The sequence below is a fragment of the Bombina bombina genome, chromosome 7 (assembly GCF_027579735.1).
Source record: "Bombina bombina isolate aBomBom1 chromosome 7, aBomBom1.pri, whole genome shotgun sequence".
NCBI classification, from domain to species: Eukaryota; Metazoa; Chordata; class Amphibia; order Anura; family Bombinatoridae; genus Bombina; species Bombina bombina.
Genome location: NC_069505.1, coordinates 194,205,116 through 194,227,871, shown reverse-complemented (window position 1 = coordinate 194,227,871; position 22,756 = coordinate 194,205,116). Strand labels below are relative to the sequence as shown.

The 22,756-nt window shown below is 41.1% G+C and overlaps 1 protein-coding gene across 1 annotated transcript in view; it reads left to right on the top strand.

Moving 5' to 3' along the window:
• Nucleotides 1-22,756, top strand: part of PDHX (pyruvate dehydrogenase complex component X) — a 419,248-nt gene that overhangs the window by 376,155 nt on the left and 20,337 nt on the right. Inside the window, exon 9 of the mRNA XM_053720527.1 lies at nucleotides 17,679-17,837. Within this exon, the coding sequence (XP_053576502.1) occupies nucleotides 17,679-17,837 (159 nt within the window). The remainder of the gene's footprint in view (nucleotides 1-17,678; nucleotides 17,838-22,756) is intronic.

The following is a 22,756-nucleotide window of genomic DNA, read 5'->3' as shown; positions in this document are numbered from 1 at the left end:
CCCAGGATCATCTATCCCAGGGAATGAGCTTCCGCAGTCACAGAGTGGGTCATCGTCAACGACCGACGCCAGCTAGTGGGCTGGGGCACGGTCTGGGAATCCCTGAAAGCTCAGGGACTGTGGTCTCGGGAAGAGTCTCTTCTCCGATAAACATTCTGGAACTAAGAGCGATATCAATGCTCTCAAGGCTTGGCCTCAGCTTGCAAAGGCCGGATTCATAAGATTCCAATCAGACAACATGACGACTGTTGCGTATATCAATCTCAGGGGGGGAAACAAGGAGTTCCCTGGCGATGAAAGAAGTGACCAAAATAATACAATGGGCGGAGAATCACTCCTGCCACCTATCTGCGATCCACATTCCAGGTGTGGAAAATGGGAAGCGGATTTTTTGAGTCGTCAGACATTCCATCCGGGGGAGTGGGAACTCCACCCGGAGATCTTTGCCCAGTTGACGCAACTATGGGGCATTCCAGATATGGATCTGATGGCGTCCCGTCAGAACTTCAAGGTTCCTTGCTACGGGTCCAGATCCAGGGAACCCAAGGCGACTCTAGTGGACGCACTAGGTAGCGCCTTGGACCTTCAACCTAGCTTATGTGTTTCCACCGTTTCCTCTCATTCCCAGGCTGGTAGCCAGGATCAAACAGGAGAGGGCCTCGGTGATCTTGATAGCTCCTGCCGTGGCCACGCTAGGACTTGGTATGCAGACCTGGTGAATATGTCATCGGTTCCACCATGGAAGCTACCTTTGAGACAGGACCTTCTTGTTCAGGGTCCATTCGAACATCCAAATCTGGTCTCCCTCCAGCTGACGGCTTGGAGATTAAACGCTTGATTCTATCAAAGCGTGGGTTTTCAGATTCCGTGATAGATACTCTGGTTCAAGCCAGAAAACCCGTAACTAGAAAGATTTACCATAAAATATGGAAAAGATATATCTGCTGGTGTGAATCCAAGGGATTCCCATGGAATAAGATAAAGATTCCTAGGATTCTTTCCTTTCTACAAGAAGGTTTGGATAAAGGATTATCTGCAAGTTCTCTAAAGGGACAGATTTCTGCTTTATCTGTCCTACTGCAACAAACGACTGGCAGTTGTGCCAGATGTTCAAGCATTTGTTCAGGCTTTGGTTCGGATCAAGCCCTGTTTACAGACCTTTGACTCCTCCCTGGAGTTAAATCTAGTTCTTTCAGTTCTTCAATGGGTTCCGTTTGAACCTTTACATTCCGTAGATATTAAGTTGTTATCTTGGAAAGCTTTTGTTTTTGGTTGCTATTTCTTCTGCTAGAAGAGTTTCTGAGTTATCTGCTCTACAAATGTACTCCACCCTATCTGGTGTTCCATTCAGATAAGGTTGTTTTGCGTACTAAGCCTGGTTTTCTACCAAAGGTTGTTTCCAACAAAAATATTAATCAGGAGATAGTTGTACCTTCTTTTGTGTCCGAATCCAGTTTCAAAGAAGGAACGTTTGCTACACAATTTAGATGTAGTCCCGTGCTCTAAAATTCTACTTAGAAGCTACGAAAGACTTCAGACAAACTTCTTCCTCTGTTTGTCGTCTATTCTGGTAAAGGAGAGGTCAAAAAAGCAACTTCTACCCTCTCTTTCTTTTTGGCTTAAAAGCATCATCCGATTGGCTTATGAGACTGCGGATGGCAGCCTCCTGAAAGAATCACAGCTCACTCCACTAGGGCTGTAGCTTCCACATGGGCCTTCAAGAACGAGGCTTCTGTTGATCAGATATGTAAGGCAGCGACTTGGTCTTCACTGCACACTTTTGCCAAATTTTACAAATTTGATACTTTTGTTTGTTCGGAGGCTATTTTTGGGAGAAAGGTTTTGCAAGCCCGTGGTGCCTTCCGTTTAGGTGACCTGATTTGCTCCCCTCCCCTTCATCCGTGTCGTCCTAAAGCTTTGGTATTTGGTTACCACAAGTAAGGATGACGACGTGGAACGGACACACCAATGTTGGAGAAAACAGAATTTATGCTTACCTGATAAATTACTTTCTCTCCAAACGGTGTGTCCGGTCCACGGGCCCGCCCTGGTTTTTTTTTTAATCAGGTCCAATGAATTATTTTCTCTAACTACAGTCACCACGACACCATATGGTTTCTCCTATTTTTTCCTCCTGTCGTCGGATCGAAACTGACTGGGTGTGGGCGGAGGCCTAGGAGGGACTATATGGCCAGCTTTGCTGGGGACTCTTTGCCATTTCCTGTTGGGGAAGAGATATTTCCCCACAAGTAAGGATGACGCCGTGGACCGGACACACCGTTGGAGAAAGTAATTTATCAGGTAAGCATAAATTCTGTTATTACCCATTCCCCAGTTTTGCAATAACCAACACAGTTACTAATAATACACGTTTTACCTCTGTAATTATCTTGTATCCTAAGCTTCTGCTGACTGCCCCCCTTATTTCAGTTCTTTTGACAGACATGCAGTTTAGCCAATCAGTGCTCACCTCCTAGGTCACTTTACGTGCATGAGCTCAATGTTATCTATATGAAACATGTGAACTTATGCCCTCTAGTGGTCAAAATGTATTCAGATTAGAGGCAGTCTTCAAGGTCTAAGAAATTAGCATATGAACCTCCTAGTTTTATCTTTCAATATAAGAATACTAAGAGAACAAAAGCAAAATTGGTGATAAAAGTAAATTGTTAAGTTTTTTAAAATTGCAATGCCCTATTTAAAACATTAAAGTTTTTTTTTTTGGACTTGACTGTCCACTTTAAATACCCCAGATCAAGTTTTATATCTTTTCTTCGTAATTCATCAATCCGAAAATAGCATTTTAGCTTGATATCATTAGTGCACCTAATCTCTATTTTACTTCCAAATACTTCCTTACATTTACCAGAATTAAAAACTCATTTGCAATTAACCAGCCAAGTCTTCAAATTTTTGTAAATCCCCTTGAAAAAGCAAATTAATTCTGCACTGACCCCTATCACTTAAATGTGTATATTCTACTTCTGCTGTCACCAAGAACAAAAAGAAAACTGGCTTACTAACAAGTGACAAGAAGGCTATGCTAGGTACCCTCCTGGGCTGCTTATGTTTCCCTTGTCCTTCTGGCCCCTTCCAGTGTGCAATATTTCATTGGCTATTGGCTTCTATTCTTAAATCCTGATAGTGATCATACTGACTATCCAGCCTAGAAAAAACATTCTGGTCTGTGTACATTTTACCGACTGAACTCCGCTAGTAATATTTATCTTGCGTTTTTTTTGTTTCTTATGTTTTTTTAACAGGCTGAAGTAGTGTACTCATGCTGAAGCTAATAAAGGCAACTGCTTATATTGCTAAGAGAGTTAAAACTTTGCGTAGTAGATAATAGTTTTTGAACATCTTGCTGGATATGTTTTGAGGCTAGCATGCTGTATGGACCGCATCTATATTCCTTGGGGTTATAAATGCAGAAATTGTCATTTTTCATTCATCAGATGGTGAGAGTCCACAAACCATCACATGTGGGATTATTCCCCCTACTTATCACTAGGAGGAGGCAAAAGACACCCAAAAATCAGAGCTTTAAATCCCCTCCCACTTCCTGTGATCTTTTGGCATTTTATTTTGCCTCCTTGATGAGGAGTGAGGTGAAAATGAAGTGCAAAATCTACTCATCTTGGAAAAAGAATCCTCTAACTGATCTGTAACCGTCAGAGGAACAGACATGGAGTTATTTACAGGCAGTAAAATGTATTTTTTTCCGTGAGAATGTCACAGGCCTCCCAGGTGAAATGCGCACTTGTCCACCAATCCCTGGTCTACAGTGAGCTGCTCATTGTGGATCCACAACCCTAGCCAGGTATAATGTGGACTTGTCCCACCAATGCCCTGGGTTGAGAATATGCTGTTATATTGATTTTGATCCTTGGCATCACTCTCGCACCACCTAGGATATGCACGTTTACATGTAGTAATTTGTACAACTGAGGTAAGCACAGTGTTTGCAGGTGCTGTGAGTTAAGTGCCTGCACTTTCATAGTCCCACCAGCTATTAGAATGAAGATGCTTCACATCGTCTGAGAACATTTAGTTTTACACCGTACTAGCAGTTTAAATAGCAACTTTTGGGTACTTTAAAAAATAAAATTTACTTTTAGTGCATTCAGGTTATCTAGCTCATAATTTTAATTGCTTTAGAGGATTGTTCTGTCTATAGTCATTGCAACCTCTTAAGAGGACTGATGTTTTTTTAAGGCAGCTCCAAAAGCAGTCTTCTTCTTTTCCTGGACATGATTCAGTTCTGATAGTATCTCTAAAAATGGTAAGAATACGGTTATTACTGTTTTTCCATCTACCAAATCTAAATCTATGTTTTCCTCTACCTTCTGTTAATGCAGAGATTTCAGGAACTATTCCTAAGGTAGACTGCAGCTATTTCCACTTTTGCCCAGGTGTACAACTATTCCTTTGGAGGATAGTTCCTCCTTTAAGGATTCTTTAGATAGCACTTAAAGGGACATAAAAACACATTTTTTTTTCTCTTCATGATTCAGATAGAGCACACAATTTTAAACAACTTTCCTACTTCTGTTATCAAATGTTCTTAGTTTTCTTGTTATCCTTTGTTGAACTGCAAGGATGTAAGCTCAGAAGTGTGCAGCACTATATGACAGCAGTTTTGCAACAATGTTATACATTAGCAGGACCACTAGATGGCAGCATTATTTCCTGTCATGTAGTGCTTCAGGCACAAGCACGCTACCCTACCTAGGTATCTCATTCAACAATTAATATGAGAACAAAGCAAATTTGATATAGAAGTAAATTGGAAACTTTTTTTAAATTGTCTTCTCTATCTGAATAATTAAAGAAATATTTTGGGGGCTACTGCAGTTAGTGTAGCCTGTATCACGCTGCCCCTGCTGTTTGGTGTGCATAATCTCTGAACTTGTTTTTCCATTCTGGATGAGATTTATGATCATCTTAAATCACCTGAGAATAGCATATTACTTTATTCTGTGATGCAGCAGTGGAAAATGATTTGCTTTAATGCTAAGAATGCTGATTATCTTTTTTAGCTAGGCGAGTTTTGTGGCTTAAGTTTTGGTCAGCTGATCTGGATATGTTTATAAGGGAGATATGGTTTCTAAGGGAGATTTTCTGCCCCAGGATAAGAAATCCTAAGGGTTGAGCCTAGAGCTGCATGTTTTTTTTGGCAATCTAAGTTTCAGAAAGATTTCTTCTCTGCCCCATGGTTCTGGCTACTCCAAATCCTTCTAGGAGTCTAATGTTCTTGGTTAAAAAACAAACAGTCCAAGAAGTCTACCCCAGCTCCCAAGACCATATGAAGGTGCGGCCCCCATACAGATCAGCCTCTGGTGGCGTGGGCATTTTGAGTCTCTATCGAGAGGCAATACTGCAAATTTATTTCCCAAGGGTAGTGAATTAAGCTTTCATTCAAGGCCTCCTAAAGGAAGATTCTTTCTGTCTTAAAGTGCCTCAAGATCCTTTAAAGGCCCCAAGCTTTCTTGGTTTGTGTGATCTGGATATTAATGTGATTTACTCCAGTTCCAACTTCAGAATTAAACCAGGGGATTTATTTAAAATCATATATAAAACTACCGTAGTAAATGGGGACCTTTTGGACTATTTTGTATATCAAAAGTTCATACTTTCAAGACTGGAGACAACTTACACTTGCTTTAGTGCTAGAGGGTCAGTTTATATCTACGATAGATATTAAAAGATGCTTTTCTTTCATGTAATTAGCAAGAGTCCATGAGTAGTGACGTATGGGATATAATTACTAACCAGGAGGGGCAAAGTTTACCCAAACCTCAAAATGCCTATAAATACACCCCTCACCACACCCACAAATCAGTTTTACAAAACTTTGGCCTCCTATGGAGGTGTGTGAAGTAAGTTTGTGCTAGATTCTACGTTGATATGCGCTCCGCAGCAGGTTGGAGCCCGGTTTTCTCCTCTCAGCGTGCAGAGAATAGTCAGAGGGATGTGAGGAGGTATTGCCTATTGAATGCAGATGATCTCCTTCTAAGGGGTCTTTTTCATATGTTCTCTGTTATCGGTCGTAGAGATTCAATCTCTTACCTCCCTTTTCAGATAGACGTTATACTCTTATATATACCAATTTCCTCTTACTGATTTCGTTTCAGTACTGGTTTGGCTTTCTACTACATGTAGATGAGTGTCCTGGGGTAAGTAAGTCTTATTTTCTGTGACACTCTAAGCTTGGTTGGGCACTTTTTATATAAAGTTCTAAAATATATGTATTCAAACATTTATTTGCCTTGACTCAGGATGTTCAACATTCCCTTATTTCAGACAGTCAGTTTCATATTTGGGATAATGCATATGAATAAATTCATTTTCTTTCTTACCTTAAAATTTGACTTTTCACTGTGGGCTGTTAGGCTCGCAGGGGGTGAAAATGCTTCATTTTATTACGTCATTCTTGGCGCAGACTTTTTTGGCGCAAAAATTATTTTCTGTTTCCGGCGTCATACGTGTCGCTGAAGGTGCGTCATTTTTGACGTTCTTTTGCGCAATAAGTGTTGCGCGTTCCGGATGTGGGCGTCATCTTTTGGCGCCAAAAGCATTAGGCGCCAAATAATGTGGGCGGTCCTTTTTTGGCTGCGAGAAAAAATATGGGCGTCACTTTTGTCTCCACATTATTTAAGTCTCATTGATTTTTTGCTTCTGGTTGCTAGAAGCTTATTCTCTGGCATTTTTTTCCCATTCCTGAAACTGTCAATTTAAGGAATTTGATCCAATTTTGCTTTAATATGTAGGTTTTTTCTATTACATATTGCAAGATGTCCCACGTTGAAGCTGAGTCAGAAGATACCTCTGGAATATCCCTGCCTGGGGCTGGAGCTACCAAAGCTAAGTGTATCTACTGTAAACTTATGGTATCTGTTCCTCCAGCTGTTGTTTGTATGTTTTGTCATGACAAACTGTTTATGCAGCTAATATTTCCTTTAAGTACTGTTACATTACCTGTTGCTGTTCTGTCAACATCTAATACTCAGAGTGTTCCTGATAACATAAGAGATTTTGTTTTTAAATCCATAAAGAAGGCTATGTCTGTTATTCCTCCTTCTAGTAAATGTAAAAAGTCTTTTAAAACTTCTCATTTTTCAGATGAATTTTTAAATGAACATCATCATTCTGATTCTGATAATGGTTCTTCTGGTTCAGAGGATTCTGTCTCAGAGGTTGATACTGATAAATCTTCATATTTATTTAAATGAAATTTATTCGTTCTTTACTTAAAGAAGTCCTAATTGCATTAGAAATTGAGGATTCTGGTCCTCTTGATACTAAATCTAAACGTTTTAGATAAGGTTTTTAAATCTCCTGTAGTTATTCCAGAAGTTTTTTCCTGTCCCCTAGTGCTATTTCTGAAGTAATTTCCCAGGGAATGGAATATTTTGGGTAATTCATTTACTCCTTCTAAACGTTTTAAGCAATTATATCCTGTGCCATCTGACAGATTAGAGTTTTGGGACTTAAATCCCTAAAGTTGATGGGGCTGTCTTACTCTTGTTAAGCGTACTATTCCTACGGCAGATGGTACTTCCTTAAGGATCCTTTAGATAGGAAAATTGAATCCCTTTCTAAGAAAAGCTTACTTGTGTTCAGGTAATCTTCTTAGACCTGCTAATCTTTAGCGGATGTTGCTGCAGCTTCATCTTTTGGTTAGAAGCTTTAGCGCAACAAGTAACAGATCATAATTCTCATAGCATTTTTATTCTTCTACATGCTAATAAATTTTATTTGTAATGCCATCTTTGATTTCATTAGAGTTGTTGTCTCTAGCTATTTTAGCTAGAAGAGCTTTATGGCTTAAGACTTGGAATGCTGTTATGTCTTCAAGTCTACTCTGCTTTCCCTTTCTTTCCAGGGTAATGATTGTTTTCATTCCTTTTGTCACATAACAAGGAACAAAAACCTGATCCTTCATCCTCAGGAGCGGTATCAGTTTGGAAACCATCTCAGTCTGGAATAAATCCAAGCCACTTTTAGAAAATCAAAGCCAGCTCCTAAGTACACATGAAGGTGCGGCCCTCAATTCCAGCTAAGACTGGTAGGGGGCAGATTACGTTTTTTCTTAAGAAATTTGGATCAATTCGTTCACAATCTTTGGATTTCAGAACATTGTTTCAGAAGGGTACAGAATTGCTTCAAGATAAGGCCTCCTGCAAAGAGATTTTTTCTTTCCCGTGTCCCAGTAAAACCAGCGAAGGCCTCAAGCATTTCTGAAATGTGTTTCAGATCTAGAGGTTGACTGGAGTAATTTTGCTAGTTCCAGTTCTGGAACAGGGACTGGGGTTTTTATTCAAATCTCTTCATTGTACCAAAGAAGGAAAATTCCTTCAGACCAGTTCTGGATCTAAAAATATTGAATCGTTATTGTAAGGATACCAACATTCAAAATGGTAACTGTAAGGACTATCCTGCCTTTTGTTCAACAAGGGCATTATATGTCTACTATAGTTTTACAGGATGCATATCTGCATAGTCCGATTCATCCAGATCACTATCAGTTTCTGAGATTCTCTTTCCTAGATAAGCATTACCAGTTTGTGGCTCTGCCGTTTGGCCTAGCTACAGCTCCAAGAATTTTTAACGAAGGTTCTCGGTGCCCTCTGTCTGTAATCAGAGAAACAGGGTATTGTGGTATTTCCTTATTTGGACGATATCTTGGTACTTGCTCAGTCTTCATATTTAGCAGAATCTCATTCAAATCGACTTGTGTTGTTTCTTCAACATCATGGTTGGAGGATCAATTTACCAAAAAGTTCATTGATTCCTCAGACTTAGGTAACCTTTTTAGGTTTTCAGATAGATTCAGTATCCATGACTCTATCTTTGATAGACATGAGACATCTAAAGTTGATATCAGCTTGTCGAAACCTTCAGTCACAATCTTTCCCTTCGGTAGCCTTATGCATGGAAATTCTAGATCTTATGACTGCGGCATCGGACGCGATCCCCTTTGCTCGTTTTCACATGCGGCCTCTTCAGCTCTGTATGCTGAACCAGTGGTGCAGGGATTACACAAAGATATCTCAAGTAATATCTTTAAAACCGATTGTACGACACTCTCTGACGTGGTGGACAGATCACCATCGTTTAGTTCAGGGGCTTCTTTTGTTCTTCCGACCTGGACTGTAATTTCAACAGATGCAAGTCTTACAGGTTGGGGAGCTGTTGTGGGGTCTCTGACAGCACAAGGGGTTTGGGAATCTCAGGAGGTGAGATTACCGATCAATATTTTGGAACTCCGTGCAATTTTCAGAGCTCTTCAGTCTTGGCCTCTTCTAAAGAGAGAATCGTTCATTTGTTTTCAGACAGACAATGTCACAACTGTGGCATACATCAATCATCAAGGAGGGACTCACAGTCCTCTGGCTATGAAAGAAGTATCTCGAATTCTGGTTTGGGGCGGAATCCAGCTCCTGTCTAATCTCTGCGGTTCATATTCCAGGAATAGACAATTGGGAAAGCGGATTATCTCAGTCGCCAAACGTTGCATCCGGGCGAATGGTCTCTTCACCCAGAGGTATCTTCTTCAGATTGTTCAAATGTGGGAACTTCCAGAAATAGATCTGATGGCTTCTCATATAAACAAGAAACTTCCCAGGTATCTGTCCAGATCCCGGGATCCTCAGGCGGAGGCAGTGGATGCATTATCACTTCCTTGGGAGTATCATCCTGCCTATATCTTTCCGCCTCTAGTTCTTCTTCCAAGAGTAATCTCCAAGATTCTGAAGGAATGCTCGTTTGTTCTGCTGTAGCTCCAGCATGGCCTCACAGGTTTTGGTATGCGGATCTTGTCCGGATCGGCCTCTTGCCAACCGTGGACTCTTCCGTTAAGACCAGACCTTCTGTCGCAAGGACCTTTTTTCCATCAGGATCTCAAATCCTTAAATTTAAAGGTATGGAGATTGAACGCTTGATTCTTGGTCAAAGAAGTTTCTCTGACTCTGTGATTAATACTATGTTACAGGCTCGTAATTCTGTATCTAGAGAGATATATTATAGAGTCTGGAAGACTTATATTTCTTGGTGTCTTTCTCATCAATTTTTCCTGGCATTCTTTTAGAATTCCGAGAATTTTACAGTTTCTTCAGGATGGTTTAGATAAAGGTTTGTCCGCAAGTTCCTTGAAAGGTCAAATCTCTGCTCTTTCTGTTCTTTTTCACAGAAAGATTGCTAATCTTCCTGATATTCATTGTTTTGTACAAGCCTTGGTTCGTATTAAACCTGTCATTAAGTCAATTTCTCCTCCTTGGAGTTTGAATTTGGTTCTGGGGGCTCTTCAAGCTCCTCCGTTTGAACCTATGCATTCATTGGACATTAAATTACTTTCTTGGAAAGTTTTGTTCCTTTTGGCCATCTCTTCTGCCAGAAGAGTCTCTGAATTGTCTGCTCTTTCTTGTGAGTCTCCTTTTCTGATTTTTCATCAGGATAAGGCAGTGTTGCGAACTTCTTTTGAATTTTTACCTAAGGTTGTGAATTCCAACAACATTAGTAGAGAAATAGTAGTTCCTTCATTATGCCCTAATCCTAAGAATTCTAAGGAGAAATCATTGCATTCTTTGGATGTTGTTAGAGCTTTGAAATATTATGTTGAAGCTTCTAAGACTTTCCGAAAGACTTCTAGTCTATTTGTCATCTTTTCCGGTTCTAGAAAAGGCCAGAAATCTTCTGCCATTTCTTTGGCATCTTGGTTGAAATCTTTAATTCATCATGCCTATGTTGAGTCGAGTAAAACTCCGCCTCAGAGGATTACAGCTCATTCTACTAGGTCAGTTTCTACTTCCTGGGCGTTTAGGAATGATGCTTCGGTTGATCAAATTTTCAAAGCAGCAACTTGGTCTTCTTTGCATACTTTTTCTAGATTCTACCATTTTGATGTGTTTTCTTCTTCTGAAGCAGTTTTTGGTAGAAAAGTACATAGCAGCTGTTTCAGTTTGAATCTTCTGCTTATGTTTTCATTTAAACTTTATTTTGGGTGTGGATTATTTTCAGCAGGAATTGGCTGTCTTTATTTTATCCCTCCCTCTCTAGTGACTCTTGCGTGGAAAGATCCACATCTTGGGTAGTCATTATCCCATACGTCACTTGCTCATGGACTCTTGCTAATTACATGAAAGAAAACATAATTTATGTAAGAACTTACCTGATAAATTCATTTCTTTCATATTAGCAAGAGTCCATGAGGCCCACCCTTTTTTGTGGTGGTTATGATTTTTTTGTATAAAGCACAATTATTCCAATTCCTTGTTTTTTCGCACTTTTTTCTTATCACCCCACTTCTTGGCTATTCGTTAAACTGATTTGTGGGTGTGGTGAGGGGTGTATTTATAGGCATTTTGAGGTTTGGGAAACTTTGCCCCTCCTGGTAGGAATGTATATCCCATACGTCACTAGCTCATGGACTCTTGCTAATATGAAAGAAATTAATTTATCAGGTAAGTTCTTACATAAATTATGTTATTTGCATATCCGTATCCACAGGGATCATGAAAAGTTCCTGAGATTTGCTTTTTGCAACATGCATGATCAGTTTGTGGCCCTCCCTTTTGGTCTGGCTACAGCTCTGAGAGTGTTTACAAAAATACTGGGAGATCTGTTGTCTGTAGTTTGAGCGCAAGGAATTTATGTTGTTCGTTACCTTGGTGACATTCTTGTTCAGGCTTCTTATCATCTGGCTGTGTCTCTAACGGCATTAAACACGTGAGTACACAAATGTTCAGAATGTAATATTACTTATTACCTGCTTTGATTATGATAGTTAAATAACCTAGCAACCTACTTTTATGTGAAGTTATTTTGTTTTGTTTTTTTAATATATTACACCACTGGATGGTTTAAAATAAATAGTGTAAGTGAAGAAAATATATTTAATGATACCTGCTGTAGTTTTCCTGTCTCCTACATTCTCAAAGTTCACCACATAAGACTGAAGAACAAGAGGAACGGATATATTTTATATGATACATTTTCTATTCAAATATCATAACAAGCATGTTTATTTGGTTACTGCTACTATAGGAGTGAGTCAAGAAAGAGGAAAATCTGTAAATTAAACCCCCTTTTCCCCTGTCCTGGTAATGGTTAACAAGTGGCTGCTCTGTGCAGATATATATGGACACTTTCCATGTGTAGTCAAAAGGAAAAATAATTTTACTGACATCGGGCATTTCACAGTCTAGAGGAAACAATGTGTTCCTTCTGCCTTTGTTTTAATTTCTAAAATCTAATCTTTGGGGAGTTCCAGTTGATTTGGTCTTTTGTTCATCTCAATGAGTCTGTGTAAACAATGTTAACAGCATTGCGTCCCCTCTCTTCTGTTACAGTATCGCAGACGGACTGGCCTGGGATTGCCCCATATGCTGTGATATATATTGGGGAGAAAGCAAAATGTGTCCTCTTACACAGCTGTGTATGTTTTAGTTATATAACATAAACAGTTGTCTTTTTCTATGTTGCCAGGATTTGTAAACTGTAGATTTAGGGTTGGATAGTCAATCTGTCACTAGGGGTCTTGGTTTTAGTTGTTTTCTCAATTGCAATTTTTATTTGTATTTTGTATAGAAATCTGAATTTGTTCTTTATCCATTGTAGAAATAACCAGTTGCATCATAGGTTTGATCACTTGCTGAATGTCTATAACGTGTCCTAATAGCTTTTGATGATTGGTCGCTCTAACATCCAGAGCTTGATATCCCATGTGACTGCTCCAGGGAAGGCAGGTTCTCTGCTGAATTGTTTAGAGCTGGCTGAATATTTATTATAAAATAATTAATATTTAAATATTTAAATATTTTACCTGTTCCTGGAAAACAAAATAACCTTGAGCTACTTTGCAGATCCATTTTGTGAATCTGAGCTTCTCATAAACGCCTGCATGTCCACCATTCATCAGTGTTCCTCATAAACTCCTACATGTCCTCCATTCATCAACGCTCCTCATAAACTCCTACATGTCCTCCATTCATCAACGCTCCTCATAAACTCCTACATGTCCACCATTAATCAGCGCTCCTCATAATCTCCTGCATAGCCACGATTCATCAGCGCTCCTCAACTCCTGCATGTCCACCATTCATCAGCACTCAACTCCTGCATGTCCACCATTCATCAGCACTCCTCATCAACTCCTGCATGTCCACCATTCATCAGCACTCCTCATCAACTCCTGCATGTCCACCATTCATCAGCACTCCTCAACTCCTGCATACCTACTATATACTCATATACTCCTGCTTGCTTACCATTCATCAGCACTCTTTATAAACTTCTGCATGCCCCACTATTCATCAGCACTTAATTTAAACTCCTGCATGCCTACCATTCATCATCACTTCTTATAAACTCCTGCATGTCCACCATTCATCTGCACTCATCAACTCCTTCATGTCCACCATTCATCAGCACTCATGAACTCCTGCATGCCCACCATTCATTAGTACTCCTCATCAGCTTCTGCATGTCCACCATTCATCAGCGCTCCTAATCAACTCCTGCATGCCCACCATTCATCAGCGGTCCTCATATACTCCTGCTTGCTCACCATTAATCAGCACTTCTTATAAACTCCTGCATGCCCACCATTCATCAGCACTTCTTATAAACTCCTACATGTCCACCATTCATCAGTGCTCCTCATAATACACAGGTTTATCAAGTGTTTTATTATACAGCCTTCCTTAGTCCCCCTAAAATGCATTTTACTATAAAGCCTTTCTTATTCTGTATTACCCCTACACATTGTGTGTGCTCATCATCACAAGCTGTTCCTCGTAAACCTCAGGATCCGCATGCATTTTATTATACAACCTTTCTTATTCCTTATTCCCTCTAAAACATTCTATGAGGCCTATTTATCAAGCCATCAACCGCAAATACGCCGGAGTTCCGCAGCCTAATTGAGGCGAGCTTGATTCGACCTAGTTATCAAAGCCTACAGACCAGCAAAAGTTTAAATTTGTGACGTAACATACGATCCGCCGGTCTCAATCCGACACAGATCGATGCTTACGTCATTACAGATGTTCCGAATACAAATTCAGCACTATCTGACAACTTTTGCAAGTTAACAAATTTCTAACGGGTACGCTCGCCACTGTTCCGGCCCAGCGTACCTGGTTTTCAATCCGCCACCCTGGAGGACTCAGATGCCATAGGAATCAATTGAAGTCTGAAAGCAGCGAAAGCTTATGTTTGATGCTGCCAGATATCCCATTGATCTCTATGGTAGAAAACAAATTACGTTTACACCTAACACCCTAACATAAGCCCTGAGTCTAAACACCCCTAATCTGCCGCCCCAACATTGCCGCAAGCTAAATAAAATTAATTGACCCCTATCCCTCCACAACTATAATGAAATTATTAACCCCTAAACCCCTGGCCTCCCACATCATTACCATTAACTAAACCTATTAACCCCTAAACCGCCAGCCCCCCCACATCGCCATAAACTAAATTAAGCTATTAACCCCTAAACCTAACAACCCACTAACTTTACATTAAAATTACCTCATCCCTATCTTATAATAAATTAAAACTTACCTTTAGAATTAAAATAAACTATTAATTAACCTACCCTAACTATTATACTAAAATTACATTAAACTACCAATTAAATTAACTATATACTATGTAACTATATACTATTAAAAATTACTAAATTACAAAAAAAATAAACGCTGTTACAAAAAAACAAAACACAGTATCAAAAATAAAAAAGAATTACACCTAATCTAATAGCCCTATCAAAATAAAAAGCCCCCCCCCCCAAATAAAAAAAAACCTAGCCTACAATAAACTACCAATGAACCTTAAAAGGGCCTTTTGCGGGGCATTGCCCCAAAGAAATAGGCTCTTTTACCTGTAAAAAAAATTAATACAAACACCCCCCCAACATTAAAACCCACCACCCAACCAACCAAACCCCCCTAAATAAAAACTCTCTCTAAAAAACCTAAGCTCCCCATTGCCCTGAAAAGGGCATTTGTATGGGCATTGCCCTTAAAAGAGCAATTAGCTCTTTTACTGCCCAAAGTCCCTAACATAAAAATAAAACCCACCCAATAAACACTAACCCCCGATGATCCACACAGTTTTCGAAGACCGGACATCCATCCTTATCCAAGCGGCAGAAGTCTTCATCCATCTGGCGCGGAGCAGATCCATCTTCAAGACATCCGGCGCGGAACATCCTCTTCTTCCGATGGTCAACGTAGAATTAAGTTTCCCTTTAAGGTACGTCATACAAGATGGTGTCCCTTACATTCCGATTGGCTGATAGAATTCTATCAGCCAATAGGAATTAAAGGGTAAAAAATCCTATTGGCTGTTGCAATCAGCCAATAGGATTGAGCTCGCATTCTATTGGCTATTCCAATCAGCCAATAGAATGCAAGCTCAATCCTATTGGCTGATTGGTTCAGCCAATAGGATGAAAGCTCAATCCTATTGGCTGATTGCAACAGCCAATATGATTTTTTCCCCTTTAATTCATAATGGTTGATAGAATTCTATCAGTCAATCGGAATGTAAGGGACGCCATCTTGGATGACGTACCTTAAAGGGACACTGAACCCAAATAGTTTCTTTCATGATACAGATAGAGCATGCAATTTTAAGCAACTTTCTAATTTACTCCTATTATCAATTTTTCTTCCTTCTCTTGCTATCTTTATTTGAAAAAGAAGGCATCTAAGGTAAAGAGCCAGACAATTTTTGGTTTAGAACGCTGGACAGCGCTTGTTTATTCGTGGATGAATTGGTTGTTCAGCAAAATTGGGCTGGCATCTTAACTTACATTCTTGCTTTTCAAATAAAGATACCAAGAGAATGAAGAAAAAAGGGTTAGGTTTATTTAAGGTTTTTTTGGGTGGGTTTTATTTTTAGAGTAGGGTCTGGGCAGTAAAAGAGCTCAATGCCCACACAAATGCCCTTTTCAGGGCAATGGGGAGCTTAGGTTTTTTAGATAGGGTTTTTATTTTGAGGGGTTGGGTTTTACTGTTTTGGGGGGGCTGTTTGTATTTATTTTTTCAGGTAAAAGAGCTGATTTCTTTAGGGCAATGCCCCGCAAAAGGCCCTTTTAAGGGCCATTGGTAGTTTATTGTAGGCTAGGGTTTTTTTTATTAGGGGGATGTTTTTTTTATTTTCATAGGGCTATTTGATTATGTGTAATTGTTTTTTTATTTTTGATACTGTGGTTTTGGGGTTTTTTTTGTAACTTAGTGTTTTTTATTTTTTGTTACTTAGCGTTTATTTTTTGTAATTTAGTAATTTTTAATTCTAGATGTAAATAATTTGAGTAGGGTTAGGTTTTTAAATATGTAATATAGTTAATTTAATTGGTAGTTTAATGTAATTTTAGTATAATAGTTAGGGTAAGTTAATTAATACTTTAACCTTTTAACGCCGTTCTGCCGTTCTATTCCGTCACAATTACACTGGGCTTTAGAGCCGTTATGACGGAATAGAAAGTCATAGCCAACGGCTGTCCTGAAGCCTTCTGCGCTTCCTGGATTTGATCGCGGTCTGGAGGGCGTTCCTAGGGTTATAGGGACGCCCCCCAGACCCGATCCAATAATTGAAATCTCATGATCGTGTGCATGATCACATGATTTAAATTTGTCTACATCGGAACAGTTGTTCCGATGTAGACACTTTAACCCTGGCAGGAAAGGGTTAATATAGTTTAATGTAATTTTAGTATAATAGGGTAGGTTAATTAATAGTTTAATATAGTTTATTTTAATTCTACAGGTAAGTTTTAATTTATTATAAGATAGAGATGAGGTAATTTTAATGTAAAGTTAGCGGGTTGTTAGGTTTAGGGGTTAATAGCTTAATTTAGTTTATGGCGATGTGGGTGGCTGGCAGGTTTAGGGGTTAATAGGTTTAGTAAGTGGTAGTGATGTGGGAGGCCAGAGGTTTAGGGGTTAATACATTTATTTAGTGGCGGTGGGGTCCCGGAGTGGCGGGATAGGGGTTAAACATTTTAGTATATTGGCAGTGTTTAGTGACAGGGTATAAATAAAGTTGGTTAAAAGCCGAATAGCCCCGTATTTTGTGTGCAGATTTTTGCCGGCTTTTTTTATAAATATGGAGATCATATTCAGGTCCGCGGCCGCGATGTTAGGAGAGTGTATTGGTGCCAGCGAATGCAGCATAGTTGACGGCTTGATATATAGGCCCCTATGTATCCATCATCACAAACTGATCCTCATAAATCTTTTGAACGTTGCATATGTGTAAGCTCCAGCAATCAGTGAATTATCAAGCTATTAGTATATTACTTACCTGCTGCATTACAAAACCAATCTATGGTACTATGTCCTAAAGTCACCAGAGCACTTATTCTTCAGATGTAATTCTCAAAATTCCCAAGAAACTAACCCATCATCAGCATACCATTTCCTGGCACCTCCTGTGAGTCACATAATGTCCTTTTTCTTTTCAACCCTTTGTTGTATCTGTGGTCATTGCCTTTAAATTAGTAAATTGTTTTGGTCACAATTCTCTTGGTTGGTAACTTTAGAAATTGGACCCAGTTTCAGTTCTGTGTTGGTGTTTTCACAATGATGTGTTACGTGTACTTTTTCTGTATCAAGCAAACTTATAGATACATTTATTTTAATGGTTCACTTTCCTGTTTTTCTTAGCAAATGCCGGATGTAAACGTGAGATGGGAAAGCGAGGGTCCTCGACAATTAGACTCCATTGACATCTCTATTGCTGTGGCTACCGATCGAGGACTTATCACTCCCATTGTAAAGGAGGCAGCCGATAAGGGACTTAAAGAAATTGCAGCATCTGCAAAGGTGAGAAAAATCTTCTTCATTTCTGACCTGTTTGTGCCTACAAAAACGTAATGTTGCTGGGTAATCAGTATTGAACTTCCTTCTCTTCTTTAACCTGTAAAAACAACTACAACTCCCTCAATGTTACCCACCTCACTGCTGTATGTACATCCTACACTACCTCACTGCTGTATGTACATCCTACGCTACCTCACTGCTGTACGTACATCCTACGCTACCTTACTGCTGTAAGTACGTACTATGCTACCTCACTGCTGTACGTACGTAAGTACTACACTACCTCACTGCTGTACATAGGTACTATAAAAACTGCAAACACAAGAGAGGCGCACAAATGTGTGTATCCGTAGCGAACAACGAAGTATAACAGACACCAATCTTATACACAGACTACTCACAATATCCTCAAGCACACTTATGTGCTAGTAGTAGCGGGCTGGCTATCAGAGCTACCCAGCTTGCTCCCTCCGGCACTCGTTCGCTCCAAATCTGAAAGAAAAAGAAGCGCCCAAATGTGTGTATCCGTGATGACCAGATACCCCCAACTCCACAATTCTTACACAGGGTACTCACAATTTGAAGAAGCACACTTATGTGCTAGTAGACGCAGGCTGGCTATCAGAGCTAACCAGCTAGCTCCCTCCGGTCTCCGTTGGAGGAGCCTTTTGAGACCGGAGGGAGCTAGCTGGTTAGCTCTGATAGCCAGCCTGCGTCTACTAGCACATAAGTGTGCTTCTTCAAATTGTGAGTACCCTGTGTAAGAATTGTGGAGTTGGGGGTATCTGGTCATCACGGATACACACATTTGGGCGCTTCTTTTTCTTTCAGATTGGGAGCGAGCGAGTGCCGGAGGGAGCAAGCTGTGTAGCTCTGATAGCCAGCCCGCTACTACTAGCACATAAGTGTGCTTGAGGATATTGTGAGTAGTCTGTGTATAAGATTGGTGTCTGTTATACTTCGTTGTTCGCTACGGATACACACATTTGTGCGCCTCTCTTGTGTTTGCAGTTTTTACAGATCTACTACCATACAGTGGAGGAAGGGAGAGAGCAGCCTGAATATTGATCGCATAAGTCAGATCGTCGGATCTTCACTTTACAATTGGGACTTTTATACTAAGACTCTTAGTTACCCACTATACACCATTGGGACCTGCATCCATTTTGGGGGTGATTGTATGGTCACATTCTATTTTTATATGTTATTTTGTTAACTAGTAATTATTACAATTATTTTTATATATTATATTTTTTAGGCACACAGCGCCCTCTTGTATAGCTTAGGACATAGGTACTACTCCAACTCACTGCTGTACGTACGTACGTACTACGCTACCTCACTGCTGTACGTACGTACTACGCTACCTCACTGCTGTACGTACGTACTACGCTACCTCACTGCTGTACGTACGTACTACGCTACCTCACTGCTTTACGTACGTACGTACATACTACGCTACCTCACTGCTTTACGTACGTACGTACATACTACGCTACCTCACTGCTTTACGTACGTACGTACATACTACGCTACCTCACTGCTTGGAGATTGAACGCTTGATTTTATCAAAGCGTGGGTTTTCAGATTCTGTAATAGATACTCTGATTCAGGCTAGAAAGCCTGTAACTAGAAAAATTTACCATAAGATATGGAAAAAATATATCTGTTGGTGTGAATCTAAAGGATTCCCATGGAACAAGATAAAAATTCCTAAGATTCTATCCTTTCTACAAGAAGGTTTGGAGAAAGGATTATCTGCAAGTTCTCTGAAGGGACAGATCTCTGCGTTATCTGTTTTACTTCACAAAAGGCTGGCAGCTGTGCCAGACGTTCAAGCGTTTGTTCAGGCTCTGGTTAGAATCAAGCCTGTTTACAGACCTTTGACTCCTCCCTGGAGTCTTAATCTAGTTCTTTCAGTTCTTCAAGGGGTTCCGTTTGAACCCTTACATTCCGTAGATATTAAGTTATTATCTTGGAAAGTTTTGTTTTTGGTTGCAATTTCTTCTGCTAGAAGAGTTTCTGAGTTATCTGCTCTGCAGTGTTCTCCGCCCTATCTGGTGTTCCATGCAGATAAGGTGGTTTTGCGTACTAAGCCTGGTTTTCTTCCGAAAGTTGTTTCCAACAAGAATATTAACCAGGAGATAGTTGTACCTTCTTTGTGTCCGAATCCAGTTTCAAAGAAGGAACGTTTGTTACACAATTTGGACGTGGTCCGTGCTCTAAAATTCTATTTAGAGGCCACTAAAGATTTCAGACAAACATCTTCCTTGTTTGTTGTTTATTCTGGTAAAAGGAGAGGTCAAAAGGCAACTTCTACCTCTCTTTCTTTTTGGCTTAAAAGCATTATCCGACTGGCTTATGAGACTGCCGGACGGCAGCCTCCTGAAAGAATCACAGCTCACTCCACTAGGGCTGTGGCTTCCACATGGGCCTTCAAGAACGAGGCTTCTGTTGATCAGATGTGTAAGGCAGCGACTTGGTCTTCACTGCACACTTTTACCAAATTTTACAAATTTGATACTTTTGCTTCTTCTGAGGCTATTTTTGGGAGAAAGGTTTTGCAAGCCGTGGTGCCTTCCATCTAGGTGACCTGATTTGCTCCCTCCCATCATCCGTGTCCTAAAGCTTTGGTATTGGTTCCCACAAGTAAGGATGACGCCGTGGACCGGACACACCTATGTTGGAGAAAACAGAATTTATGCTTACCTGATAAATTACTTTCTCCAACGGTGTGTCCGGTCCACGGCCCGCCCTGGTTTTTTTAATCAGGTCTGATGATTTATTTTCTCTAACTACAGTCACCACGGTATCATATGATTTCTCCTATGCATATTCCTCCTTTACGTCGGTCGAATGACTGGGGTAGGCGGAGCCTAGGAGGGATCATGTGACCAGCTTTGCTGGGCTCTTTGCCATTTCCTGTTGGGGAAGAGAATATCCCACATGTAAGGATGACGCCGTGGACCGGACACACCGTTGGAGAAAGTAATTTATCAGGTAAGCATAAATTCTGTTTTTGTGCTTTCTCCCCCTCTCTTTTGTGCTTTCTCCCCCTCTCTTTTGTGCTTTCTCCCCCTCTCTTTTGTGCTCTCTCTCCCCCTCTCTTTTGTGCTCTCTCTCCCCCTCTCTTTTGTGCTCTCTCTCCCCCTCTCTTTTGTGCTCTCTCTCCCCCTCTCTTTTGTGCTCTCTCTCCCCCTCTCTTTTGTGCTCTCTCTCCCCCTCTCTTTTGTGCTCTCTCTCCCTCTCTTTTGTGCTCTCTCTCCCCCTCTCTTTTGTGCTCTCTCTCCCCCTCTCTTTTGTGCTCTCTCTCCCCCTCTCTTTTGTGCTCTCTCTCCCCCTCTCTTTTGTGCTCTCTCTCCCCCTCTCTTTTGTGCTCTCTCTCCCCCTCTCTTTTGTGCTCTCTCTCCCCCTCTCTTTTGTGCTCTCTCTCCCCCTCTCTTTTGTGCTCTCTCTCCCCCTCTCTTTTGTGCTCTCTCTCCCCCTCTCTTTTGCACTTTCGCCCCTCTCTTTTGTGCTCTCTTCCCCTCTCTTTTGTTCTCTCTCTTCCCCTCTCTTTTGTTCTCTCTCTTCCACTCTCTTTTGTTCTCTCTCTTCCACTCTCTTTTGTTCTCTCTCTTCCACTCTCTTTTGTTCTCTCTCTTCCCCTCTCTTTTGTTCTCTCTCTTCCCCTCTCTTTTGTTCTCTCTCTTCCCCTCTCTTTTGTTCTCTCTCCCCCCTCTCTTTTGTGCTCTCTCCCCCCTCTCTTTTGTGCTATCTCCCCCCTCTCTTTTGTGCTATCTCCCCCCTCTCTTTTGTGCTATCTCCCCCCTCTCTTTTGTGCTATCTCCCCCCTCTCTTTTGTGCTATCTCCCCCCTCTCTTTTGTGCTATCTCCCCCCTCTCTTTTGTGCTATCTCCCCCCTCTCTTTTGTGCTATCTCCCCCCTCTCTTTTGTGCTATCTCCCCCCTCTCTTTTGTGCTATCTCCCCCCTCTCTTTTGTGCTATCTCCCCCCTCTCTTTTGTGCTATCTCCCCCCTCTCTTTTGTGCTATCTCCCCCCTCTCTTTTGTGCTATCTCCCCCCTCTCTTTTGTGCTATCTCCCCCCTCTCGTTTGTGCTATCTCCCCCCTCTCGTTTGTGCTATCTCCCCCCCTCTCGTTTGTGCTATCTCCCCCCCTCTCGTTTGTGCTATCTCCCCCCTCTCGTTTGTGCTATCTCCCCCCTCTCGTTTGTGCTATCTCCCCCCTCTCGTTTGTGCTATCTCCCCCCTCTCGTTTGTGCTATCTCCCCCCTCTCGTTTGTGCTATCTCCCCCCTCTCGTTTGTGCTATCTCCCCCCTCTCGTTTGTGCTATCTCCCCCCTCTCGTTTGTGCTATCTCCCCCCTCTCGTTTGTGCTATCTCCCCCCTCTCGTTTGTGCTATCTCCCCCCTCTCGTTTGTGCTATCTCCCCCCTCTCGTTTGTGCTATCTCCCCCCTCTCGTTTGTGCTATCTCCCCCCTCTCGTTTGTGCTATCTCCCCAATCTCTTTTGCTCACTCTCCCCAATCTCTTTTGCTCACTCTCCCCAATCTCTTTTGCTCACTCTCCCCAATCTCTTTATCCCCCGCTTCTGCTCTCACTATCCCCTTCTTTTTAGAGCTCTCTATCTTATGAATCACTCACAGTGCACAGCCACACACACAGCATCTGGCCCCGCCCAGCCATGTCCATTTCACGCCCATGCCACACCTGGGCCCCGCCCACGCCGTCGGCCACGCCCACTCCACCACACGCGACGCCGGGGGAAGTCATCAAGACAGTCAGAAGGCCAGGTGTGTTTGTCCTCGTGCGCAGTCTCTACTGCGCATGACAGCTTCAGACAAACACACTTGGCCTTTTATGATATAGGATGGTCCCAATTGTTTATAAATAGGATGGATAAAATGAATATAGATTTTAATG